This window comes from Taudactylus pleione, unplaced genomic scaffold (assembly GCF_031769625.1).
Source record: "Taudactylus pleione unplaced genomic scaffold, aTauple2 ptg000914l, whole genome shotgun sequence".
Lineage (NCBI taxonomy): Eukaryota > Metazoa > Chordata > Amphibia > Anura > Myobatrachidae > Taudactylus > Taudactylus pleione.
Window position 1 is genome coordinate 1,482,546 of NW_028285315.1, and position 21,525 is coordinate 1,504,070.

The 21,525-nt window shown below is 44.6% G+C and overlaps 1 protein-coding gene across 2 annotated transcripts; it reads left to right on the forward strand.

Annotated features, from left to right (window-relative positions):
• The first annotated feature begins 1,435 nt into the window (after positions 1-1,435).
• On the forward strand, positions 1,436-18,395 carry LOC148473725 (uncharacterized). Of its 2 annotated transcripts, none has more exons than XM_088459563.1 (8): positions 1,436-1,480; positions 5,968-6,502; positions 6,580-6,665; positions 10,356-10,412; positions 11,705-11,846; positions 12,194-12,301; positions 12,424-12,522; positions 14,985-18,395. In XM_088459563.1, exons 2-8 carry the CDS (start codon positions 5,977-5,979, stop codon positions 15,764-15,766), a joined length of 1,800 nt encoding a protein of 599 aa, XP_088315689.1. In that variant the 5' UTR covers positions 1,436-1,480; positions 5,968-5,976; the 3' UTR covers positions 15,767-18,395. The 2 variants fall into 2 exon arrangements, with proteins under 2 accessions (XP_088315689.1, XP_088315690.1); XM_088459564.1 differs by having other exon boundaries at positions 14,988-18,395.
• The last annotated feature ends 3,130 nt before the right edge of the window (positions 18,396-21,525 follow it).

A 21,525-nucleotide genomic window follows, 5' to 3' on the forward strand; every position in this document is an offset into this window, starting at 1 on the left:
TTATTCCCAGGTCAGCCCCATTCACACTGAACCTGTGTCTGCCCTGCTAAACTTGTGAGGTCATAAAAAGTGGGAGGTGACTGCTCCACAGCCACCAATCAGCTAATTTTAGGCATGACCCAGGTCAGATAACCCAGGTTGCACCATTTACACTGCACCATTACCCAGGTCCATCCTGGGTTTGACCCTGGTAGCTTCCTGGGTTGGATTGCCGGGTCACTTGACCAGGGTTATTTATCAGGAACCCTTTTACACTGAGCTGCAACCCAGGTAGACCCAGCAAAAACCCAGGTTTTTGCTCTGGTGTAAAAGGGGTATAAGGTGGTTGATCTATTTACAGTTTATTCAGAGTAGTTTTTACAACAGATGATTGATTACATGTAGGGTGGAACTGTAATTTATGTGGTAACTAAGGGCTCCATTTATCAACAAGTTTTAAATATTTTTAGACTCGTTAATCCTGTTTCTGGTATTTATCAATCATTACAGCGCTGGTTTTCTGCTGCCTTCCAGCGTCGCTATTTTGTTTTCTTGCCCCCTTAAATAATGTATTGCATACTGTATTTATCCACGAGCGGTATTTGGAACGTACCGCTCGTTGGCTTATTTTGTTTTCTCCATGGTGCAGCTGACATTATCATTATGTTGACATTTATACCATGTCGACACTTTGTACTACACCCCTAATAATTTTAGTGAAATTAGCCTTTAATGAAACGATGAGTTGCGAGGCTCTTTCACCAACACAATTTCCACCCCAGCTGAGAAATACTTCTGTACTATGCTCCCAGCATCACCTGGATATGGTAACATTGAAAGCAATTTATTGATTATATCTTATTAATATGTATTACACTTGTACACTAGCAACATAGTCACCCCCTCCCCCTCCCTTATTTTTTCTGTGCAAAACCAGCCTCATCAAACATGTGGCTTAGTTTGCACCTGCTTGTGCTACTACAAGTCCCAGCAGACCCTGCCAGCTAGGAATCTTGATAGGCACATTTGCAAATAAACTGCCCTTAGTATTAATAAATTACATAGTTGAGGATGGGTGAAGAAAACAATGGACACACACGATAATGCATACAAAATGTAGAGCTAGTTCAGTTGCTTTCTAATAGTCCACTCATGCATCTATTTGCTGGTCCTATAACAAAGATACACTAAAGATAGATACATAATTATTACATTATTTTAGAGCAGCAACCTCTCAGGAAGTGTAAGCCAGCAGCAGCCAAACACAATCTGATAGGTAGAATCACATGATTTGTCATCCAACGGCAGCGCCTCGGAGGATTCTGGGTGATGTAGTTCTCAAGCTTGGCTTGTGCACATATAGCAGTAAACACAAACTACATTACCCAGTAGTCTGTTTCATGCTCAATGGCAGGTCAGCCAATCAGCGTGGAGAAATTACCATATTGTTCCGCCTCCCATCACAAGCTTAGCAGGGTCCTCCTGATTACAATAAGGCACGGTAGGAATTGTGTTGTTGTGTTACATATTCCCCACATTGTATAGGATACAGCACATTGTAATAAGTGCAGGCAGCAGAGCAGGGCCTGTGATCAGTAATCTGTGTGAATGCTGAGCAGCAGTGTTAGCATGGCAGGAAGTTAGTTATTGTACATTGGGAGACAGATCTGATAGACTGAGAATAAACAGGAAGGCTGAAATAAACTGATGATATTTGGCTTACCATACTATCCCTTTAAACCGGGACACTCATAAACTACACAGGTTCTGTCACTGATTAAAACCAGATGCAATGTAGGCTTGAAGTCAGCCACAGAACCAGTGTAATTCATGTCCCAGTTTAAAGGGATAGTCTGGTAAGACAAATTGTATTCCAAATAAAATACATATATTTTACTGCTCTAAAATGTATACTTTGGGCGTTATTCCCTGTTTGGTGCTTGTTGCTTTGTACAGTAAGTAACTAAGAGCCAAAATCAATTAGCCGCGAAAAGCACGATGGTTTTGCCTCATTCGCCTGTTTGGACGCGATGTCTTCTCCATGCACGTCACCGCTTTTCGCCCTATTAAATTCCAAAACAGGCAAAAACGCGGATAGGCGAATGTAGTGAATAGCGAAAAAGACAGCATATTTTGGGGAAATCAGTCTGTACCCCATAAAAAGCCTAACTGACCCTGGGAATCAATATAGAAGAGTATTGCTAGACCTAATAAAAGTATTTAGTGAACTTATATTGAGTCAAAGGGCTGTTATATGCATATTTGCATAAGTTTTGAAAAATTATATAAAGCAATTTTTTTTTTTAGAAAGATAAGTGCTGTAGTTAAATTTGGGGTACATGTAATGGGTACTAGTATATTTTGGTGTCTCAAAAGTGAAGATTTAAAAAAAATCTAAAAAATGCACCTGCAGCAGCCTCGTGAAATCCCCAAAAACATCTGTCTCTTTGTACCTAATTTCCAACACTTTTTACATTTTCACCACCAAAATGACAAGCTGTTTTTATTTTTTAATTTTTTTTGCCTTATTAGTCATTGGGTGTCCAAAGGGTTCTGAATCAAGTCCCCACATTTGTACCCTAAAATAGAGATTTTGCACCTAATTTCGCCTGCCTCTGGGTGGAGAAACTTATTCACCTGTTTTTGCCTATGGGGTTTTCGTGCAGGTGAAAACGTCCTGGAATTGAATAGGATGAAAAGCGGAAAACAGTTGAAAAGCGCAAATCGGCAAAAACTTTTCGCCGATCGCGGCTTTTCGCCTCTAATTAAATACGGCCCATAGTAGGGATTAAATGGCTGTGCACTACTAGACTATGTCACTGGCATTTAATTCCTACTATGTTCCTTATTGTACAAAGCAACAAGCACCAACGGGGGGCGCCAAGTGTCAGAGAACCACTGGGACCCCAAAAGAGGTGGTTTTAAAATTGATCATATTTCACATGGTCAGGCAAACTGTTTCTGAGACCCTATACATGTCCCAACCCATAGGTTAGGTACCTGTGTGTTATATAGTAATAGGGGCTGGTTTGTTAAGCACAGGATCCTGTAGTAGATGCACGTTATGTGCTTCTGTGCACATTTCCAGCTAATACGTTGTATAAAATATTGCTTACTGACACCAACATCCCACTGAGACACATTGGGCGAGGCTACAACAGGAGCTCATGCCTTATTGAATCCGACATAGTGTTCTGTAAGGGAGAAGGGGCTGAGTAGATATATATTGTTCACAGTAGCCATAAAAATCACTGTTGAAAGAAAAAAAAAGCCTTAAGAAGACAATGTCACATAGAGCCTAATTCAGAGTTGTATGCAGTTCCCTATTGGTCGCAATTGTCCAATATTTTGGGGACTGAGCATGTGCTGCGATGTGGGGTGGCCAGGACGCTGTAACCTGCCAATCTGTTTGAGGTTGGGGATGGCGACTGTTCACCAAAATCTTGTTGCCTCCTTTTCGTGGATGCGCAGAGGCCAGGGTATGCATCTTCTGACACAGATTTCCTGGACCTTGTATAGAAAATCTGCCACCAAACCTGAGTAATGTGAGCCATAAGGGGCCCATACATCTAGCCGCTATGGCAGTAATTCCCTGTTCTGCCTTCAACGGGATTTGGGAACCGGGGATATTCAACATGTTAAAAAATCTTAATTCTCCAATCCCGACCCAAAAATGGTTAGAATTGGCGAGTTGGTGATTTTTTACATGTTGAATTTCCCTGATCCACCGACGGAACGCCAATCATCAATGGATCAGAACAGGGAATTGGCCCCAATACATCAGCACTGCGATTCCCCGTTCTGCCAATCCACAATCCGATCTGCGGATCAGTGGCCATCGATGATTGGTGATCTTTCAATGGTTTGGAGGAATTCAACATGTAAAAAAATCACAGATATGCTGAATCCTATCACTTTCAGGTCGGAATCAGGGAATCAAGATTTTTCAACATGTTGAATATCCCTTCCCAAACCTCGCAGATCGGGGAATTGCCGTAATAGTGGTTAGATGTATGGGACCCTTATGCTTACAATTACTCAGATGGGAGATGATTGTGGCCATCGCGATCGATGGTGATCAGATGCTGTGTCTTTGGACACATCACTCACATCTGTGATGCCGACAGAAGGCGTCTCTTTTTTTCTTCAGACGTTTCCTGCGGCATTAGCATATTAGCATCGCTGCTGTCTGGCAGCGATGCTGTTAGCATACATCTCTGCATTAGACCCATAGGGGTCTAGTTACTAAGCAGCGTTAGGAGACAGAGTGAAAAGTGATAAGGTGCCAGCCAATCAGCTCCCAACTGTCATCTCACAGGCTGTGTTTGGAAAATTACAGTTGGGAGCTGATTGGCTGACACCTTATCACTTTTCACTCTGTCTCCTAACACTGCTTAGTAATAGACCCCATAGTCATGAGACGAACAGCATTTAATAGAATTAATTACCACTTTATTACTGTGAGTAAAACAGAGAGAAGGTCACGAGCGCTTCAATCACTACAACATTTAAAAAATAAAACACTCACAGCCACATTGTGGACAGGTGTGTAAAACACTTAAAGAAACGCTCTACAACTAAGTTACATTGTATTTGTACAGGCCATGTCACACAGAACTTTATAAACTGTCATTATTAGTATTTAAAAATGCTGATAGTACTGTAGACCACAGGACTGCCTCCACCAACATACACATTGTATTATGTCTAATTCAATAGGCTGGAGGCAAAATGCAGAGTGGGGGACATTGATAGCGGATTTTCTGAAGAATGGAGTTTGTGTGAATAAAGCAATGAGGATGTATTATTATTGTTGTTAGTTTTTTTTTAACTATATTTTTAATATTGCTTCTGCAATACAATATGTGCCTCAAATATATTACTTTGTCAGCTTGTTACTGTTGCTGAAACAATAGCAGTTATTTAGCATATCACCTTCCTGCTAAGTCCTGAAAGCTATTGCTGTACCTCATTGAAGGGTCTATGTAGTAAGCCTTGGAGAGAGCGAAGGGTGATGACTTGGTAATAACCTGGGTCTTTGGTATGAAAGGAGTAGCCCGAATTCAACCCGTGCTCTGTGTCCTGGGTCCGAGCCAGGATATTATTTCTAAAATGGTATAAGACTAAGCAATGAGGCAGCAGAACTTAACTGTAAGAAATACTGTTATTACCAGTTATTTATATAGCACACCCATATTCTGCAGCAGTTTACAGAGAATATTTGGCCACTCACATCAGTTCCTGTCCCAATGGAGCTTACAATCTATATTCCCTACCAAATGTACACACTAGAGTTATTTTCAGGAAACCCACACAAGCACGGGGAGAAACTACAAAATTTAAAAATTCACTTTAGGGACTTTAAAATATGCTTGCACCCATTTTCACGTACCCCAAATTTGATGGGCATAGTTATTTTTGCCAAAAAATTAAGCTAAGTGCTATTCTTCACCACCTTTTTCAAAGCCGTAGTTATGCCCCTGTCACGGCTATTTAAAAACCAGACTTCCTTTCTCCAGGCAAAATCAGGGGGACCCATAGTGATCCCCCATGTCTGGACATATTTAGGGGGGTGCAAGGATGATTTTCTGAAAATCGACAGGACTTTTCGCCTGTTCCAGTTTTGCCGGGTCCCGTTTTCGCGTCCTTAGAAATTGAATACAAGGATAAGCAGGGACGCGCACGATACTTAAGTCCGGACTTTTCGCCTCAAATTGAATAAGGGCGTAAGTGTGAGTTGTCCGTTTTCCAAATCAGTGGTGGCCAAACTCTGTGCTCAAGGGCCACAGACAGCTCATCTTTTCCAGATCTTCTAGCTGCTGCACAGGTATATCCATTACTAACTGAGGAACTTTAAAAGATCCACAGGTGGTCTGGAAAACATGAACTGTTAGGAGTCCTTGAGGACCAAGTTTGGCCACCTCTGTCTTACATATTCCAGTCTGTACACAATGTATTACATTATGATAATCTGCTATTGTTCTGCAGATATACACCATGACAAAGTGCATTGTGAAGAACTGTCGCAGTGTCCTGGGGACTGACAGGGTCAGACTTCATGGATTTCCGAGCTCCATCCCCTTGATTAAACTCTGGCTTCAACAGACTGGTAACATTTTCAGTGATATCGATGTGTTTGCACAGAATGTTCTACATTCCCGAGAACCTGGTCTCTATCAGATCTGTTCCAAACATTTCTCCGCAAAAAGTTACATCTTTAACGGCACAGAATTGGTTCTGAAGCCAGATGCCATTCCCACAATTTTTCAGAGAGCAGCAAAAACCCAAATGGAGGACGACATCTTTGTGGTTTCGCCGTGCAGGGATGTTGAAGCTGTTACACGTGTGAATTCTGTTCCACCCCAGCCTCGAGTACAGACTTCCACTCCAGCAATAGGGCACAGACTGAGAGATATGTGTACAGAAGACTCGGAGAGCATTGATTTCAGGGGAAGGAACCATGATTCCACATTCACAGCTAAATTGATGGTGGATAAATCAATTGGTACAGAGCCACACAACGGTAAGGCTAAGCAGTGTATAAGTGGCCAGCCACAGAGGAGCAAAATGCTCGTTCTAATGTATCCCTGTTTTACACAGATATCGTCGAGAGCAAGAACGAGAAGATAATGAATAAAAGACTTTTAAATCTCGCCATGGAAATAATCTCCCTGCTTACTGGAGAGGTGAGTACTAATCTCTGTGACAGTGTTTCCAATATCTAGTCCTCAATGGGTATCTGGGTGACAACATGTTAAATGGCGACATTCTGAATGTGTCAACATTTTAACCATGTCGAGCTTAATACATATCTGCACATTGATTGTCGACCTTCTGGATTTCGACATGTCAAATCACACACCCTCGGTGATCCCTAACTGCATGTTTTACATATTTCCACAGTATCACAAGTGACATAAGTAGCTCCACCTGTGGATCTTTTAGAATGTGTGTCAGCCAGTAATGAATACACCTGTGCTCCATCTAGGAGATCTGGAAAACATGCACTGTTAGGGGTCCCTGAGGACTGGAGTTGGGAAACACTGCTATATGATAATACACTGCTATGGAAGCGCTAAACTGTAAATACAGGTCTCCATATGTAAGAGAGCAACTAATAACACTCACAAATATCTGTATATTTACTAGTGTTCTGGTATCAGCCGTTTTAGATAGAGATTCGCAATTTAAAAAATCTTTGTGTTTATTGATTAATTCACTTACAGATCTTTACATGTGATAGCTTTACTATAATTATAGTAAAGCTATCTCCCGAACTTATTTTCACTGTCGTACCCTAGCATTGGTTCCCAAACCTTTTTGAATCCCGGCACCATAGAATATCAGCATTATTTCCACGGCACCCCTGGGCCAAAAGTTTCTTATTGAGAAATTCAGCAAAAAATTAAATGAAGTAAATTGTGCTTATATGTCACCCTTAGGATATTATGTGGTGGTTGACAGGGCTCCGCTTGTTTTTGTCCACATATTTGTTGATTGGCAAAACCAGTGCTAACGGCTGCCAATCACATTGACTAAAAATAATTTTCTTTGGTACTGGACCATCAACCCAAGGCACCCCTGCAATTGCCCTGAGGCACCCCAGGGTGCCACGGCACACAGTTTGGGAACCACTGCCCTAGAGAAAACTATTACTTCTGGGTTGCTGTATAACAATTAGATTGAGACCTCCCTCATTAGGAGCAATAGGCAGGAGACGAGAAGAAGTACAAAGCCTCCATACTTCACAAAGTAACACTGAAAATTGTGAACCCATCAGATCACTAACATAAAGCTAGATCATTTTATTTTCAGTTTTTTTTTTTTTTTTTAAATAAATGTTTCTGGTGCCAGGGTGGTGGGCAGTGTGTGTTCAGGGTCCTAATGCTGTATGTATTATTTTTGTAAACAGTATGGCTGGGTTTAGACTGTATAACTGTTTTTAAGCTTTATGGGCTGTGTATAGATCTGGGGGCCTGATTCAGAGCCGGACGCTCTGAACGAGCGCCCGCTCTGATTCAGGGCGTTTTTGGTTTTTTTCTGTGCGTCCTCCTGGACGCTTGCATAGCTGTGGTTTACCACCCACAGCTTATGCAAGCGTCCATGATGATGGTCGCGATGGTCAAGACCATCGCGACCATCGGGCTTGCGACGAGACCCTTCGGTAGGGTCTCGGTGACCGCAAGCCCTGGAGTGATTTTGGCTCTATCAGAAACAAAATCACTCCCACTGACATCACTAGTGATGTCAGTGGGTCCGGACCCAGACGGTAGGCGTTCCCATGGGAATGTCTTCGTCTGGCAGCCACGCCCCCGGCACGCCCACCAAAGGGGGCGTGCTGTCACTCACCCTTTGGTGCGAGACCCATAACGACGGCTACCCCGTCGTTATTTGGGTCTCGCGCATGCGCTCGACGGAGCTCCCTCCGTCGTGCTCATGTGCACTAGGGCACCATCGACCCGCTTGCGAGCGGTCAGCGCTCACGAGCGGGTCAGAATCAGGCCCTGGATCCCTTGTTTGTTTTGCAGGTATCAAAAAAATTGTCACAAAAATTGTTACTAAAAACGCGATCCCACATTTCTTTTGTTTTTTTGTTTTTGTTTTTTTTGTTTACTCTCTTTTGCTTTTTCAACCGACCTCTGATCACCTTTCTCCCGTGCTGCTCCTATCCTCTGGAATGACCTTCCATGCTCCATCAGACATTCACCCAGCCTCCCGCTCGACCTTAAACTTGCCTTAAAAATCATCTCTGTAGTAGAAGCCTACCACCCCTTCTCCTAACTCTTCTGGTTCTACAATACCCAATACCAAACTCTGATCCCCACTCCTCCTTTGTTTTTACCCATATTCCATCTAAAACAGTGGTTCTCAAACTCAGGGCCTGATTCAGAGCTGAACGCTCTGACCAGAGCACTCGCTCTGAATCAGGGCCCTCCTCCATGAAAATGGAGCGCCTCCTGGCCGCTCGTATAGCTGTGGGTGACCACCCACAGCATATGCGAGCGGCCAAAAAGATGGTCGCGATGGTCTTGACCATCGTGCGCATGCGCAGTGGGGAACATCGACCCGCTTGCGAGCGTACTGCCGCTCGCGAGCGGGTCTGAATGACCCCCTCAGTCCTCAAGACCCCAAACAGTTCACGTTTTCCGGAATACCCAGCAGGTGCTCAGGTGTTGTCATTACTCACTGACACATTTTAAAAGATGCACAGGTGGAGCTAATTATTTCACTTGTGATTCTGTAAGGAGACTTGGAAAACATGCACTGTTTGGGGTCCTGAGGACCGAGTTTGAGAACCTATGCTCTAGAACAGTGGTTCTCAAACTCTGTCCTCAGGACCCCACACAGTTCACATTTTTCAGGTCACCCAGCAGGTACACATGCAGCAGAGGCCAGAAGCAGATGATGGTCCTTCAAAAGGAAATGGGGCTGTCCTCTTATTGTAAAACATGGGGCTATCCTGTTATTGTAAAACTACAAGAATCAGCATGCTGGGACTTGTAGTTCAACATCAACTCTTCCATACAATACTGTTTATGTAGCCTGTGAATCTCCACCTGTTGAAATATGACGTTACTAAACCAACCATCCCATGTATTGCATAGGTTTGTGTCTTGAGATCTTGAATTGTTTTTATTGCGTATAAGTGTATATTTACTAAAGTGCGGGTTTTTAGAAGTGGAGATGTTGCCCATAGCAACCAATCAGATTCTAGCTCCTATCTTCCAGAAGGTGGTAGATAAATGTTAAGTAGAATCTGGTTGCTATGGGCAACATTGCCACTTATAAAACCCACACTTTAGTAAATATACCCCTAAGATTGCCCTCTGTAAGTAAAATGCATAAAACATGTACAAATATAAATTAGAATAAACAAAGAACCAAAGTAAAATTTAAATAGAATATTTCACACTGTAATTTTAATTTCTAAAATAAAAATAAAATCATGTTTTTTTAAAAGGACAATTTGATAATATTTAAAGCTATTAGCATAGTGATTCCTAGGGAACAGAGTATTGTCTCAGTAGTGTCAGTCTCCCCCCTCTAGTATGTCGGTGCTCTTGATTAGCCTACAATGCTGTGAATGCTGATGATGGAGGGACAGAGCGGAGACCAGCTTTGGTATTAGTAACCTGTGTGCTACTTCCCAGTTGTGTTTCTGCATAGTGGTAGGCATCAATATTTATTGTTTACAAATGAGAGTTTACATTTCCTTACACATCAATATACAGCAATAACTTCAATAAACAACTAAACGGGAAACGTTAAAATCCAACAAATTTTGTTAGTGGTTTAACAGTGTCTGACAATATTTAGGGTGTCCTGATCATGATCATGGTCTTGAAATGTGTGTGTTTTTTTCCCTCATATTACAGGAATACATGATGGTCAAAAAGAACTGTAGCCGGCCCACCTCACCGCTGATGGGAGAGGTGAGCGCTGCTGGGGTATACAGCATAACATTCTGTACTTTGCCTCTCCTAAACCTAATGGGGTACATGTAGGAAATCTCATACACAGATAACATGTTACCCATAGCAACCATTGAGGCACTTTCTTCTTCTAAACTAAAAATAGATACAATCCAATTGGTTGCATGCAGTATTGAGATACCAGATAGTTCAACTTATTATTATTATTACCAGTTATTTATATAGCGCACACATATTCTGCAGCACTTAACAGAGAATATCTTACCATTCACATCAGTCCCTCCCCCAGTGGAGCTTACACTCTATATTCCCTATCACATGCTCACACACATACACACTAGGGTCAATTTTGTGGGGAGCCAATTAACCTACCAGTATATTTTTGGACTGTGGGAGGAAACCGGAGTACCTGGAGGAAACCTACGCAAGCACAGGGAGAATACATAAACTCTACACAGTTGGGGTCGTAGTGGGAATCGAACCCACGACCTTAGTGCTGTGAGGCATTACTGCCAACCATTACACCGTCTGTGCTGCCCTTTAGAACATACGGGCTAATTCAGAGATGGCCACTATAGCACAGCCACTGCGTCTTTGTATGTAGTTGCTGTGCTTTAATATGTAAAAGACGCCCCCCTGCCGGCTTCTCTGATTCGCTGCTGTGTCCGAAGACGCAGCATCGGATCAATTGCGTGACCATCAGACATCTGATTAATTTTCCAGTTACAGAGGATGTCCGACAAAATCGCGCTGCCGGGTCTAGTGCAGCTGCATCCAAGGACACAGCCACTAGCTTCAGCACTCCCAGAAAACTGGGCCGACACGCCCCCAATTTCTGGAACACTCCCTGTCGCTGCCTCCAAATGCCAGCAGCATGTCAGTCATTCTGCGGCTTTTGGGCACTGCGACCGACATCGCAGAAACAGATCTGCAGGTGCGCAGTGCGGCTCTTTCCCATATGCAGATCGGCAAACATCGAAGATTTACGTGAATATAAAATTTACGTAAATCTTTGAATTCGGCTCAACGTCCGTTGTTCAAGGAAAGTGTAGAAGGGAAGGAAGCACCTGATTGGACAAGTGTTATGGCCATCCAATTAGGTTTTACCGTGCATCTTACTCCTTTCTCCATGCTAAGCTGGAGAATTCTATGCAGTTTCCAGCACGCAATGACTTAGGGGGTTCCAGGTGGACACTGCTGGTTTCCTGACATGTGTAGGGGGGCAGGGGCAAGGACACGTCTGCTTGTGGTTGGACATCCGCCTCAACAAACTGATCGTTCTTTGATTCCAGGTGCCTGTAAAATGTGGCGATGTCTCCATTTACTTCTCCATGGAGGAGTGGGACTATATAGAAGATCACAAGGACCATTACCAGAGAGTGATGATGGAGAGTGATGAAATACCCAGCAGTCCTTCATCCCCAGAAGAACCAGGTGACAATGTGTTTGAAGTTAGCTGTAATGCATCATGTGCTAAGTCAAGGTACATGGGTTGGCAAGGAACACCGTAGATTAAAGAGGTGTTACTTACCGAAAACCATTATCTGAATGGGGGTACTCACAAATGCCTTGAGCATGCGCATTTACTTTGCAGTGTGGTACCTTTTGTATTTTGCTTATATATATACTTTATAGACCTCATTACTAGACAGCACAATTTGTGGTTTATCTGACGACTTGTTCTGAGCTTACACCAACTTTATGCCCTCTGATTACTCACTGAACTGTTGTGAACTGAAATTAATTAAAAATAAAATGCATTTGTTCATTTCAAATGACAGAGGTGCCTGCTGATCATGTAACCACTGTCTTGGTCACTGAGGAACAAGAAGACACCCAGAGCATAGAGGACGTTGAACAGGTGGACTTGTCACCCGACGCCTGTGCAGGTAAGTGCTGCCTGTAATTGGGGTAAATCTTTGCTAGTGACCAGCATTGTCACACTGATATACATATACATTTTGAGTTTTGTATAAGGATATCTCATTATAATGTTTATTGGTTTACATAGATGAATTCAATGCAGACGTATCAAGTGTACAAACAATAGAAGAGCCATGTGCGGTGACTTCCTGGGAAGCTCCTGTAGTCCATGAGGATACCTGTGCAGGTGAGTAGCTGGAAATTACTGGGCCTCATAGTCGCATTTTAAAGGACCCCCACATCTCCAAGCAGCATTGCTATAGCTACATACACCTATGACTATCTTCTCCCATACCCAATGCATCAGTAGGCTAATTGCATCCACTACCCCACTTTGCTTATGTCTACATTGGCCCCACATGTCCCCCAGAATCCAATTCAAATGACTCATCCTCTCCTACAAAGCCCTCAACAACACCAGCACCTCATTCATCTCAAATCTTGTATCCTAATTCTGTCCCTCACACCCTTTTAAATCTGCCTGTGTCCTGCTCCTCCACCTCTCACGTTCGCCTGCAAAACTTCTCCCGTGCCTCTACCACTTACATAATTCCCTACAAAGCACAATCAGAAACTTTTACAGTCTTCAGATCCTTTAAATGCTCTTTGAAAACCCATCTTTGTATTAAAACTTACCAACCGCCACGGTCGCTTTCTTCTGCCCCACTCTGAGCCACCTTCTCCTCTTGTGTCCGCTTTGCCTTTTTTGATTTCTAGGGCCTTTCCTACCCTTCTGTGTCTCACTTGCACTTATTGTGGCTACTCTCTATGTCCCTGTTTTATCCATATCCTGTTTTGTTTGGCACTGTGGAGCAATGTGTTAGTCAACAATAGGAAAATATGTAATTTTTATTATCTATATTATCTAACACAACTGACTAATCGATATACAGATGTGTGCTCTGTCGTTGGTACTGCAGTCACGTTAAACAGCCCTTCTAGTCGCGCCTAGTCCTGTGCGAGTTTACTCATGCTGAGCGTCTTTTTGTGTGTCGTCTTCGCAATGATATGTGGCATGAGCTGGTTATCTGTGCAACTGCAGCTGCATCTGTACACAAAATTTGACGCTCGTGTCAGAGGATGTTTTCCGCACCACGTTCCGTTGTGATGATCTTACAGATTCTGGGCCTGATTCAGACCCGGTCGCAAGCGCTGAGCGCTCGCAGCCAGGTCGATGGTGGCCCACAGTGCATGCGCACGACGGAGCCGGCTCCGTCGTGCGCATGCGCGAGACCCGGCTAGCGACGGGCAGTCCGTCGCTCCGGGTCTCGCACCAAAGGGGGCGAGCTGTCGATGTTGAGTGACAGCTCGCCTCCTTTGGTGGGCGGGCCTGGGGGATGTCTGCCCAAACGGAGGCGTTCCCGAGGGAACGCTTGCCGTTTTGGGGCGGCCCCACTGACATCACTCTGTTAGAGCCGAAAGCTCCCTGGGGCTTGCGATGAACGAAACCCTGCCACAAGGGTGTCGTTGCAAGCCCGATGGTTGCGATGGTCTTGACCATCATCATGGCCGCTCGCAATAGCTGTGGGTGGTCACACACAGCTATGCGAGACGCCAAGAGGCCGCTCCCAAAAAAAAAAAGCCTGGCCCTGATTCAGAGCGAGCGCTCTGTCAGAGCGAGCGGATCTGAATCAGGCCCTCTGTCGCACACAGGACATACACATGCTGCATATCATATTGATCACAAAGTCTGCTTGCGCGTCTGTCATGCGCCCTGTGTAACACGTCTCATAACGCAGGAAGGATAGACCAGGAAGGACATATCTGTACATATTCATTTTCTGCTCAGATGCAAAATCTGATGCTGGGCTGTGACAACCCTTTGATGTACAGAACATGTTTTTCTTTGACATCAAGGTCCCATAGAACCAAATACATCCTTAGACTACTGAGGTGCACACATTGCCTTGTACTTCTATTTGTATAAGTGGGGCTGCAGTGCTTTTTCTTATAACCTCTATGTACCATGATATGACCACACCTCGTCATCTGAAGCCAGTAAGCAGACTGCACTCACTGGGCCTGACTCTGAGAATGCCACTCTGGATGCCCGCTTTGAACGGAATGCTAATGCAACTATTCCCCTGTAGTCAAAGATGTTGTTGAATGCACCGCTCCCACTGCTCTGTTCACAAGAGCATCTGTCATCACTATCATCGGCACTTACACCTATACTGGTTGCAGGAGACCCGTCTGAATTTGGTGCCCACAATGCTTACACACAACAGAAGTGAGTAACTCTGGCAACACGCACATGACACATCGTTGAAACTTGCGTGCATTTGTATTGTTGCCACCCATTTACCGTCTGCAAAGACACGGCTGAGATCCGTGTGACTCTGAATTAAGCGTGGGTTTGCAAAGATGCGTATACAGCCCGGGAAGTATGAGCGGAAAGCAAATAAATGGCTAGATGCATCTGCATTCTAACAGACGTGTGACTCAGAATCAGGCCCTTTATGTGCGAGCAACAGATGCTTTTCATAGATGGACACAATCCATCCAATTCCATAGAACACAACTCAAGTGTCCGATTTGCTGAAGTACATGAAGTGCAGAGTTTTGTTCAAAAGTTTTCTTCAAATCGGTTTTGATGTCCGTGTTCTATATACACTTATGGCAAAGAATTTACTGTTATTATCTTTTCAGTAGATGAATTCAGGAGCATTGATTTGCAAGGAGAGTCCTACACCGTGGCTTGTTCACCTGATGATGAACGGGTGGAGGATAACAAATCCAGCTTTCATGTCTCTCAAGTAGAGGACAGTGGAGGACATTTTCCTGTTGAGTCACCCAGACATGTTGTAGAAAACTTTGTATGTACTTCGACATTCGATCAATGTGAAGATCAGTCGTGGACTGTGTATGACAAGTTTGATGGTGACCCCAATTACATATCGAAGGAACATCCACAAATTAAGGAGGAGAGCAACCAGTATAATTGCACATTTGAGGAAGAACCAGCATATGTAGACCACAGTCTGGTTCGTGTTTGTGAGGAACGTAGTCAACTGTTTGAAACCATGAACAGTCTTCTCGTCCACCAGATCACACATGGCCAGTCGTCCTCGGTAGATAAGCCTTATACTTGCAACCACTGCGACAAACGCTTTGCAAAGAGGTCGCACCTGGGAATGCATCTTAAGACGCATACAGGGGAAAAGCCGTACACTTGTCCTGACTGCGGGAAACGCTTCAGCAGAAGATCCAATATGGCGACGCACTATAGAACTCACACCGGAGAGAAGCCATTTGCTTGTCCAAAGTGTGGCAAACGTTTCACTCAGAGCTCGCACATGGTGACACATCAAAGGACGCATACCACAGACAAGCTCTTCACGTGTCCCGAGTGCAGGAAATGCTTTACGAAGTGGTCATACCTGAACTTTCACCTCCGAACTCACGGAATAGAGAAGCTTAGTGTGCCCTGAGTGTGGATGACTTGCTGAGGATCGTTTTGGAAAACAGCAGACATAGACAATGTCCAGTAACTGCGCAGATTATAAATCAAAATCCTGTGTTTTGTTGACAACGTCATTAGTTAAACTAAATGTACATATCCAGAAATCCAAAGGTACGTATAAAAACATAGACGTCACTGCAGGCTGTCTTACAGGCAAAGATTCAAAGTTGCTGTTGTTTCAAGAATGAGCAGACCAATCAGAATTTAGCTGTCTCAGTAATGGGCCAATCAGAGTGCCATTGATATATGACATCACAAGCCAATTTCCTTTTTCCATTATCAGGTATATGTATGTATACGACGTAGGAATTTGCAACATTTTTATATTTTATTCTACCTGTGTGATGTCACAAACTCTTCCTTTAATGCAGACCTACATAATAGTTACTATTGTTATTTTAGTTTTATTTGCATTGCCAAAAATATTTAGTTCCGGTGGGATCTACATGTCATCTGTTGCATCATATTTGCTTAAGTACTTTAATAGCTTTTTGTGTTTGTGGCTGAAACGCTTACGATTTGCAGGCTTTGTACGTGTGGTGACTGTAACAGTGAGGAACAAGCAGATTTTTAGCATTTGTTCTTTGGGATGGTCTAATAGCTGCTCATGGTGCATTTCTCTGCTGTGTCTCCAGGGTATTATGTCCACGGCTTGAATGCTTGTAAACATAGAACATTTTACCTGTGATATTATGCATTTACTCAGGGTGCTCCACTGCCCAAAGAAATGCTGATAAGGTCACCAATTAAGCGAATAAGTGTTTGTGTGGTACGGAATGTAGACCAGGGCCATAGCTATAGGTCAGCGTGCGGTACCATCGCGCAGGGCCACAGGGATGGCAGCTTCTCTGCCCTTCGGCACCTTCATGTAATTTGCAGGGTGTCTGGAACAGCACTTTGCAGCCAGTAGGACTATTGCAGAGCCGCTTGGAGCATCCAAAGGACGCTCTGGGCACTGGGCAGGAAGCCTGTGGAGGCAGTGCTCTATTTCCTAGGGCTGGCAGCCCTGCCACCCTAGGCGTGACATCATGATGTCACTGGTTTAGGGGGCGGGGCTGGCACATGGCTGCATGGAGCCTTGTTCAGGCCCTGATGTAGACTATAAGCTCCAGAGAGACAGGGACTGATGTGAATGATTACCGAGTAATGCACTTAGTAATATGTTGATGCAATATAAAGGATAGTAATTGTGATCAATAAATCAATATAATGCACAATAATTATTGTATTAGCAAAATGCGGGTGTAGCATGAATAATCTAACAGGATTTGTGGTTGGCACAGTGGTTAGCATTGCTGCCTCACAGCACTAGGGGGTTGATTCCAACCAGGGAACCGTGTAGCATTCGTATCTCCCATTTCTGGGTGGGCTTACTCCAGGTGCTCCAGTTTCCCCTCCACAGGCTTCTTAGAACCATACATTGCAGAGATGTAGGAGCACTGTACCCTGCCACAGGTTTATTTCTATGGCATCGTATGAATGGAGATTTCCGTTGGAGTCCCCATCAGGGATGATGATGATGTCAATGTACAGGTGGCAAGAGCTTTACTCCTGGTTTTCCAAGACTGAGCAAGAAGCTTAAAGGCCATTTACACTGTGGCACATCCCTAGTTATACAGTGATCAGGAAAAAGACATGTTAGTCTATCGTTAGACTTCACAGGGTACGTAGCACCAGCCACTTATTTCTGTAAAGTCTGACATATATGCCAACCTCCATGTGACATTTTATCAATATTGGAGATGGTCAGGTGGGGATGAACTTCAAACTTGGTTCACGTGACCTGGAATGACCCAGCAGCGACGCGATTAGCATTCACCTCTGAAGTAGGCCCATAGTCCATTGAACACACTGCTGAGCCAAATACCACCACATGGATGTAAGAATGTGACTGAGTAATATCCCTAGGTGCTGGGCTGCAGGCAATTACAGAGCGCATCGGATACCATCAAGATACTTACATGTGAATCCATAAGAGGAACAGTGCCCTAAAGAAGCTTATTAAGTAAAATCAAAACAAGGGGTTTTGCAGTATAGAAGACGTGAATGAGAATGAAGATCAATGTATAACAGAACTGTCTTGCAAAGAGCCATTTAGTTTTACGTTGATTTATGTAAATATCCCTAGATGTAATCAGCAGAAATGAAACCGAGCAGCCACATAAAGAGTCACTAGAGGAGGATCACGTGCTGAGAACATCCTCTACTGGACTTCAGAATGAAACCATATATTCTGGACTTGTCTCATTGCCTTAACCACTTAACTGGCGTGGTCGCATGTAATGCTATCAGAGCCAGAAGTGCTTCATCTGGCAAGGGCACATTACATGTGACCTCGCCAGCCGCTCTGACCCCCGGCTTCTGCAGAGGAGATCTGTTCTGCACAAGTGCAGAACGAGTCTCCTCTTGACTCCCCGGACCCACCTGCAGTGATGCGGTGGTCAGTGACCGCCATCACCACTGCCGGAATTGTGTCCCAGAATGCCTTGCAAACGGCACTCTGGGCCACATCCACCTAAAGTGCATGTTCCGCTCCAAGCACAAATATTCTAATCTCTGCATGTGCAGAGATCAGCTGCTGCAGGGGGGAATGATGACCAGTCCCCCCTGCACCACTCTTTGCTGCACTCTGCAGCGAGGTGAGGGGGTGAGACTAGGCCACAGGGAAGGGGGGGGGATTAACGGGGGAGCATATTTTGGCACTGGGGGGGATGGGGGTGTTATGCCTTCCATTCAAATATTTTTTTGGCTAGGGATGGGTTATATAAAAAATTTTTTTTTACATATATAATGACACATGGGCAGTGGCAGGACTAAACTGGGGACTTATTGTCCCTGGGGGTGGGGGTGGGGGCTCTCGCGCTGGGACCTATTACCACAAGGGGGGTGGAGGTTGATATTGCTGGGAATCTTTTGACACTGTGGGGTGCTATTTTTGGGGAGCGTGCAAAATGAAATTACAGTGGGGGCCTATGGACACGTGGGTTGGGGGCGGGTGCAATATATCCCCTAAGTATACTTTTTTTTTTTTTTTTTTAAATAAAATATTTAAATGTATTTTTAAAAATACTTTTTAAACTTAATTAAATCTAAAAACAAAATGACAATTTCTGTGCGGTTTTGGCGAAAGCAGTTTGTCAGTTAAGTGGTTAAAGTACACAGTGTAAAGGATTGACTTGACACTTCTGCATAAGAGGGGATGGAGAACTCGTGCAAACCACTATCAAAGTAATTCTTGTGCGTAGTGAGTGGGGGGTTTCCATCCCCTTTAAAGCACATGTTTATTATATTTTTTCCCGCTTATTTTCAATTCTATCCTAATCCTGGAGAAAGATCCATCTGCTTCTGCTTTACATTGTTCCTCGGTGAGCTGCTCCTGTCCCCTCAGACATCCTTTCATGCCCTTTAGATTGTAAAATAATCTAGGCAGGTATGTCTAAACCTCTTTTCTCCTTCATCCACTGGGGTATAGACGGTGGTTGAGTAGAGCCTGGCACTTTAAATAATCTAAAAGTGTGGCTCCTCCCCCTCTATGCCACATCAACCCCAGTTTTAGAAATGTGCCTGAGAGAGCCGGTGCATATTGCCCTTTTGTTACTAGTTTTATTTTTTTTTCCTTCACTAAGGACAAGCAGACTGCTTACTGTGGCAGTCTACGTGCTACATGGGAGCCACCGGAATGGGCACCGCCACGGCTACTGCAGCTTGTGTCTGATGACCCTGAGGGGGGGGGGGATTCCATAGTTGAGCTATTGGGCTCAGTGAGCACCCGCGGCATCTGACACCGTGTTGCGTCTGGGTTCCTCTACGCCTCTCCCCGCCCCAGCCCATTCTGACCGCATAAGTGGGTAAGTGGTACCGTTGCTCCTGAGTAGCAGAAGTGGTGGACATTATCGCTGGGCTTTTGACAGCACAGTGTTGCCGCGGCTGTCATACTTAGGAGAGGCTTCATTGGCCATTCCCCACTGTTTCGCGTGCCTCCCCCCATCGCTTCACCGCTACTAAGAGTGCCTGTAAAGGGGAAGATACCCCAAGAGGCGATGTGTTCATTCCTGGCTAGAGAGGAAGGGGTTAGCGCTGCTCTGGAGCGCCTAGAAGGGGCGGGCTTATAGTCACAGACTGCCATAGAGGGGAGCTGTGAGCGCACAGTACAGTCTCCTCTGTTTAGCGCATCATGTTCATTTGGAACGGCGCAATTTTAACACTGTCCAGATCAGCTTCGGTCTATGCTACAGACTGCGGAGTTATATACCTATAGAAGCCTCTCTAGAGCTACACAGCTCCTTTAACAGAAGCTGCTGCATTATGAGCCAGAGTCTAGGGGCCTGTGAGTTCCTTTAGCTGGTGGGAAGCATTCAATTGTTATTTTCTGCTCCTCCTCCTCTAAAGCTCTGTCTCCCTAGTACTACATTTGTGTGGCTGGAAAAAGTTTACACATGCTCGCTCTGAAGGTTCCTCCCTGTGTAAGGCATGTGAATCAGACGGCCAATCAAACCAGACTGTTATGCCCTCCTTGATAAACAGCTTGACAGGGGTGATGGCTGATTTTTACCTCAGAGTTAGAGAATGGGAAGTCGCAAGTGATGGCCCCACCACTGTTCACTTTTCTTCCTTAGCTAGCGGACCAGTTTGGGCTCAGGGTTTAGCCCGCTCTCTAGATAGTCTGGTCCAATTAATAGGGCTCCATCTAGAAAAAAGGACCCTTCCAGCAGTTCTTCAGTCAGAGAGGAAGTCAGATGCAGATCCCTTGTTTCAGGAAGAGGGTGAGGCGTTGGAGGATTCGTACATGGAGGTTTTCTCACAGGAACACGAGGCGAATTGAGGCTCTTATCCTGGCGTTTTGGGAGGTCCTTCATGTTTCAGATTCGGAAATTCCGTAATCACTGGGTTCCTCGCTGTTCAGTAAGAAACAAAAGTCTACTGTTACCTTTCCTGTCTACCTTCAGCTAGACGAAGAGCTGGCGTCAGCCTGGAAACATCCAGATAGGAAGTTTCAGCTCCCCAGGCGTTTTCTCTCTCTAATCTTTTCCCACAGATAACAGACCCAAATAAAAAAACTCCTCACCCTGTGGACTCCTCGGTCTCTCACCTATCAAAGAAAACTATGCTACCAGTCCCAGGAGCTACAGCCTTAAAAGGAAAACTCTGAGCGTAAATTAGAAACTACACTCAAGTCCATTTATACTGCTGCTGGTGCTCTACTCAGACCGGCCTTAGTCGGCACCTGGGTTAACAAGGCAGTAGAGAAATGGGCTGAACAGTTGAAGGAGGGACTGAGATCTAATACTCCGAGTGTGGATCTAATTTCTCAAGCCAAACATATCCAGGAATCATCTGTTTATCTGAGCGAGGCCTCAAGAGATATTGGTCAGGTAGGGTCCAGAATCTCTGCTTCAGTGGTGGTAGCCTGTCACAGTCTATGGCTTCACACTTGGCAGACGGACATCAAGTCCAAGCGCGCTGTTGAAGGCCTTCCATTTACAGTAGATATACTTTTTAGTCCGGAGTTGAACAAGTGGATTGCGCTGGCCACAAGTGACAAAAGTACCTTTTTGTCTTTCTCGGCAGCGACTCCACGTCGCTCTTTTAAGGAACCCTTTTCGTTCCTTTCAGGCCCCTGCTAGATTTCAAGGCAGACCAAGAGGTGTCTCCTCAGCAGTTCGAGGAGGTCATTCAAGAGGACGCAAAGGCTTCAAATTCCCGTCATCCGGACCCCAAGCTAGCAGA

Coding starts and splice junctions, on each gene's coding strand:
- LOC148473725 (XM_088459563.1), top strand. CDS start 5,977: ATGACAAAGTGCATTGTGAAGAACTGTCGCAGTGTCCTGGGGACTGAC. Junction 6,503..6,579: donor TGGTACAGAGCCACACAACG/GTAAGGCTAAGC, acceptor TGTTTTACACAG/ATATCGTCGAGAGCAAGAAC. Junction 12,523..14,984: donor CCATGAGGATACCTGTGCAG/GTGAGTAGCTGG, acceptor TTATCTTTTCAG/TAGATGAATTCAGGAGCATT.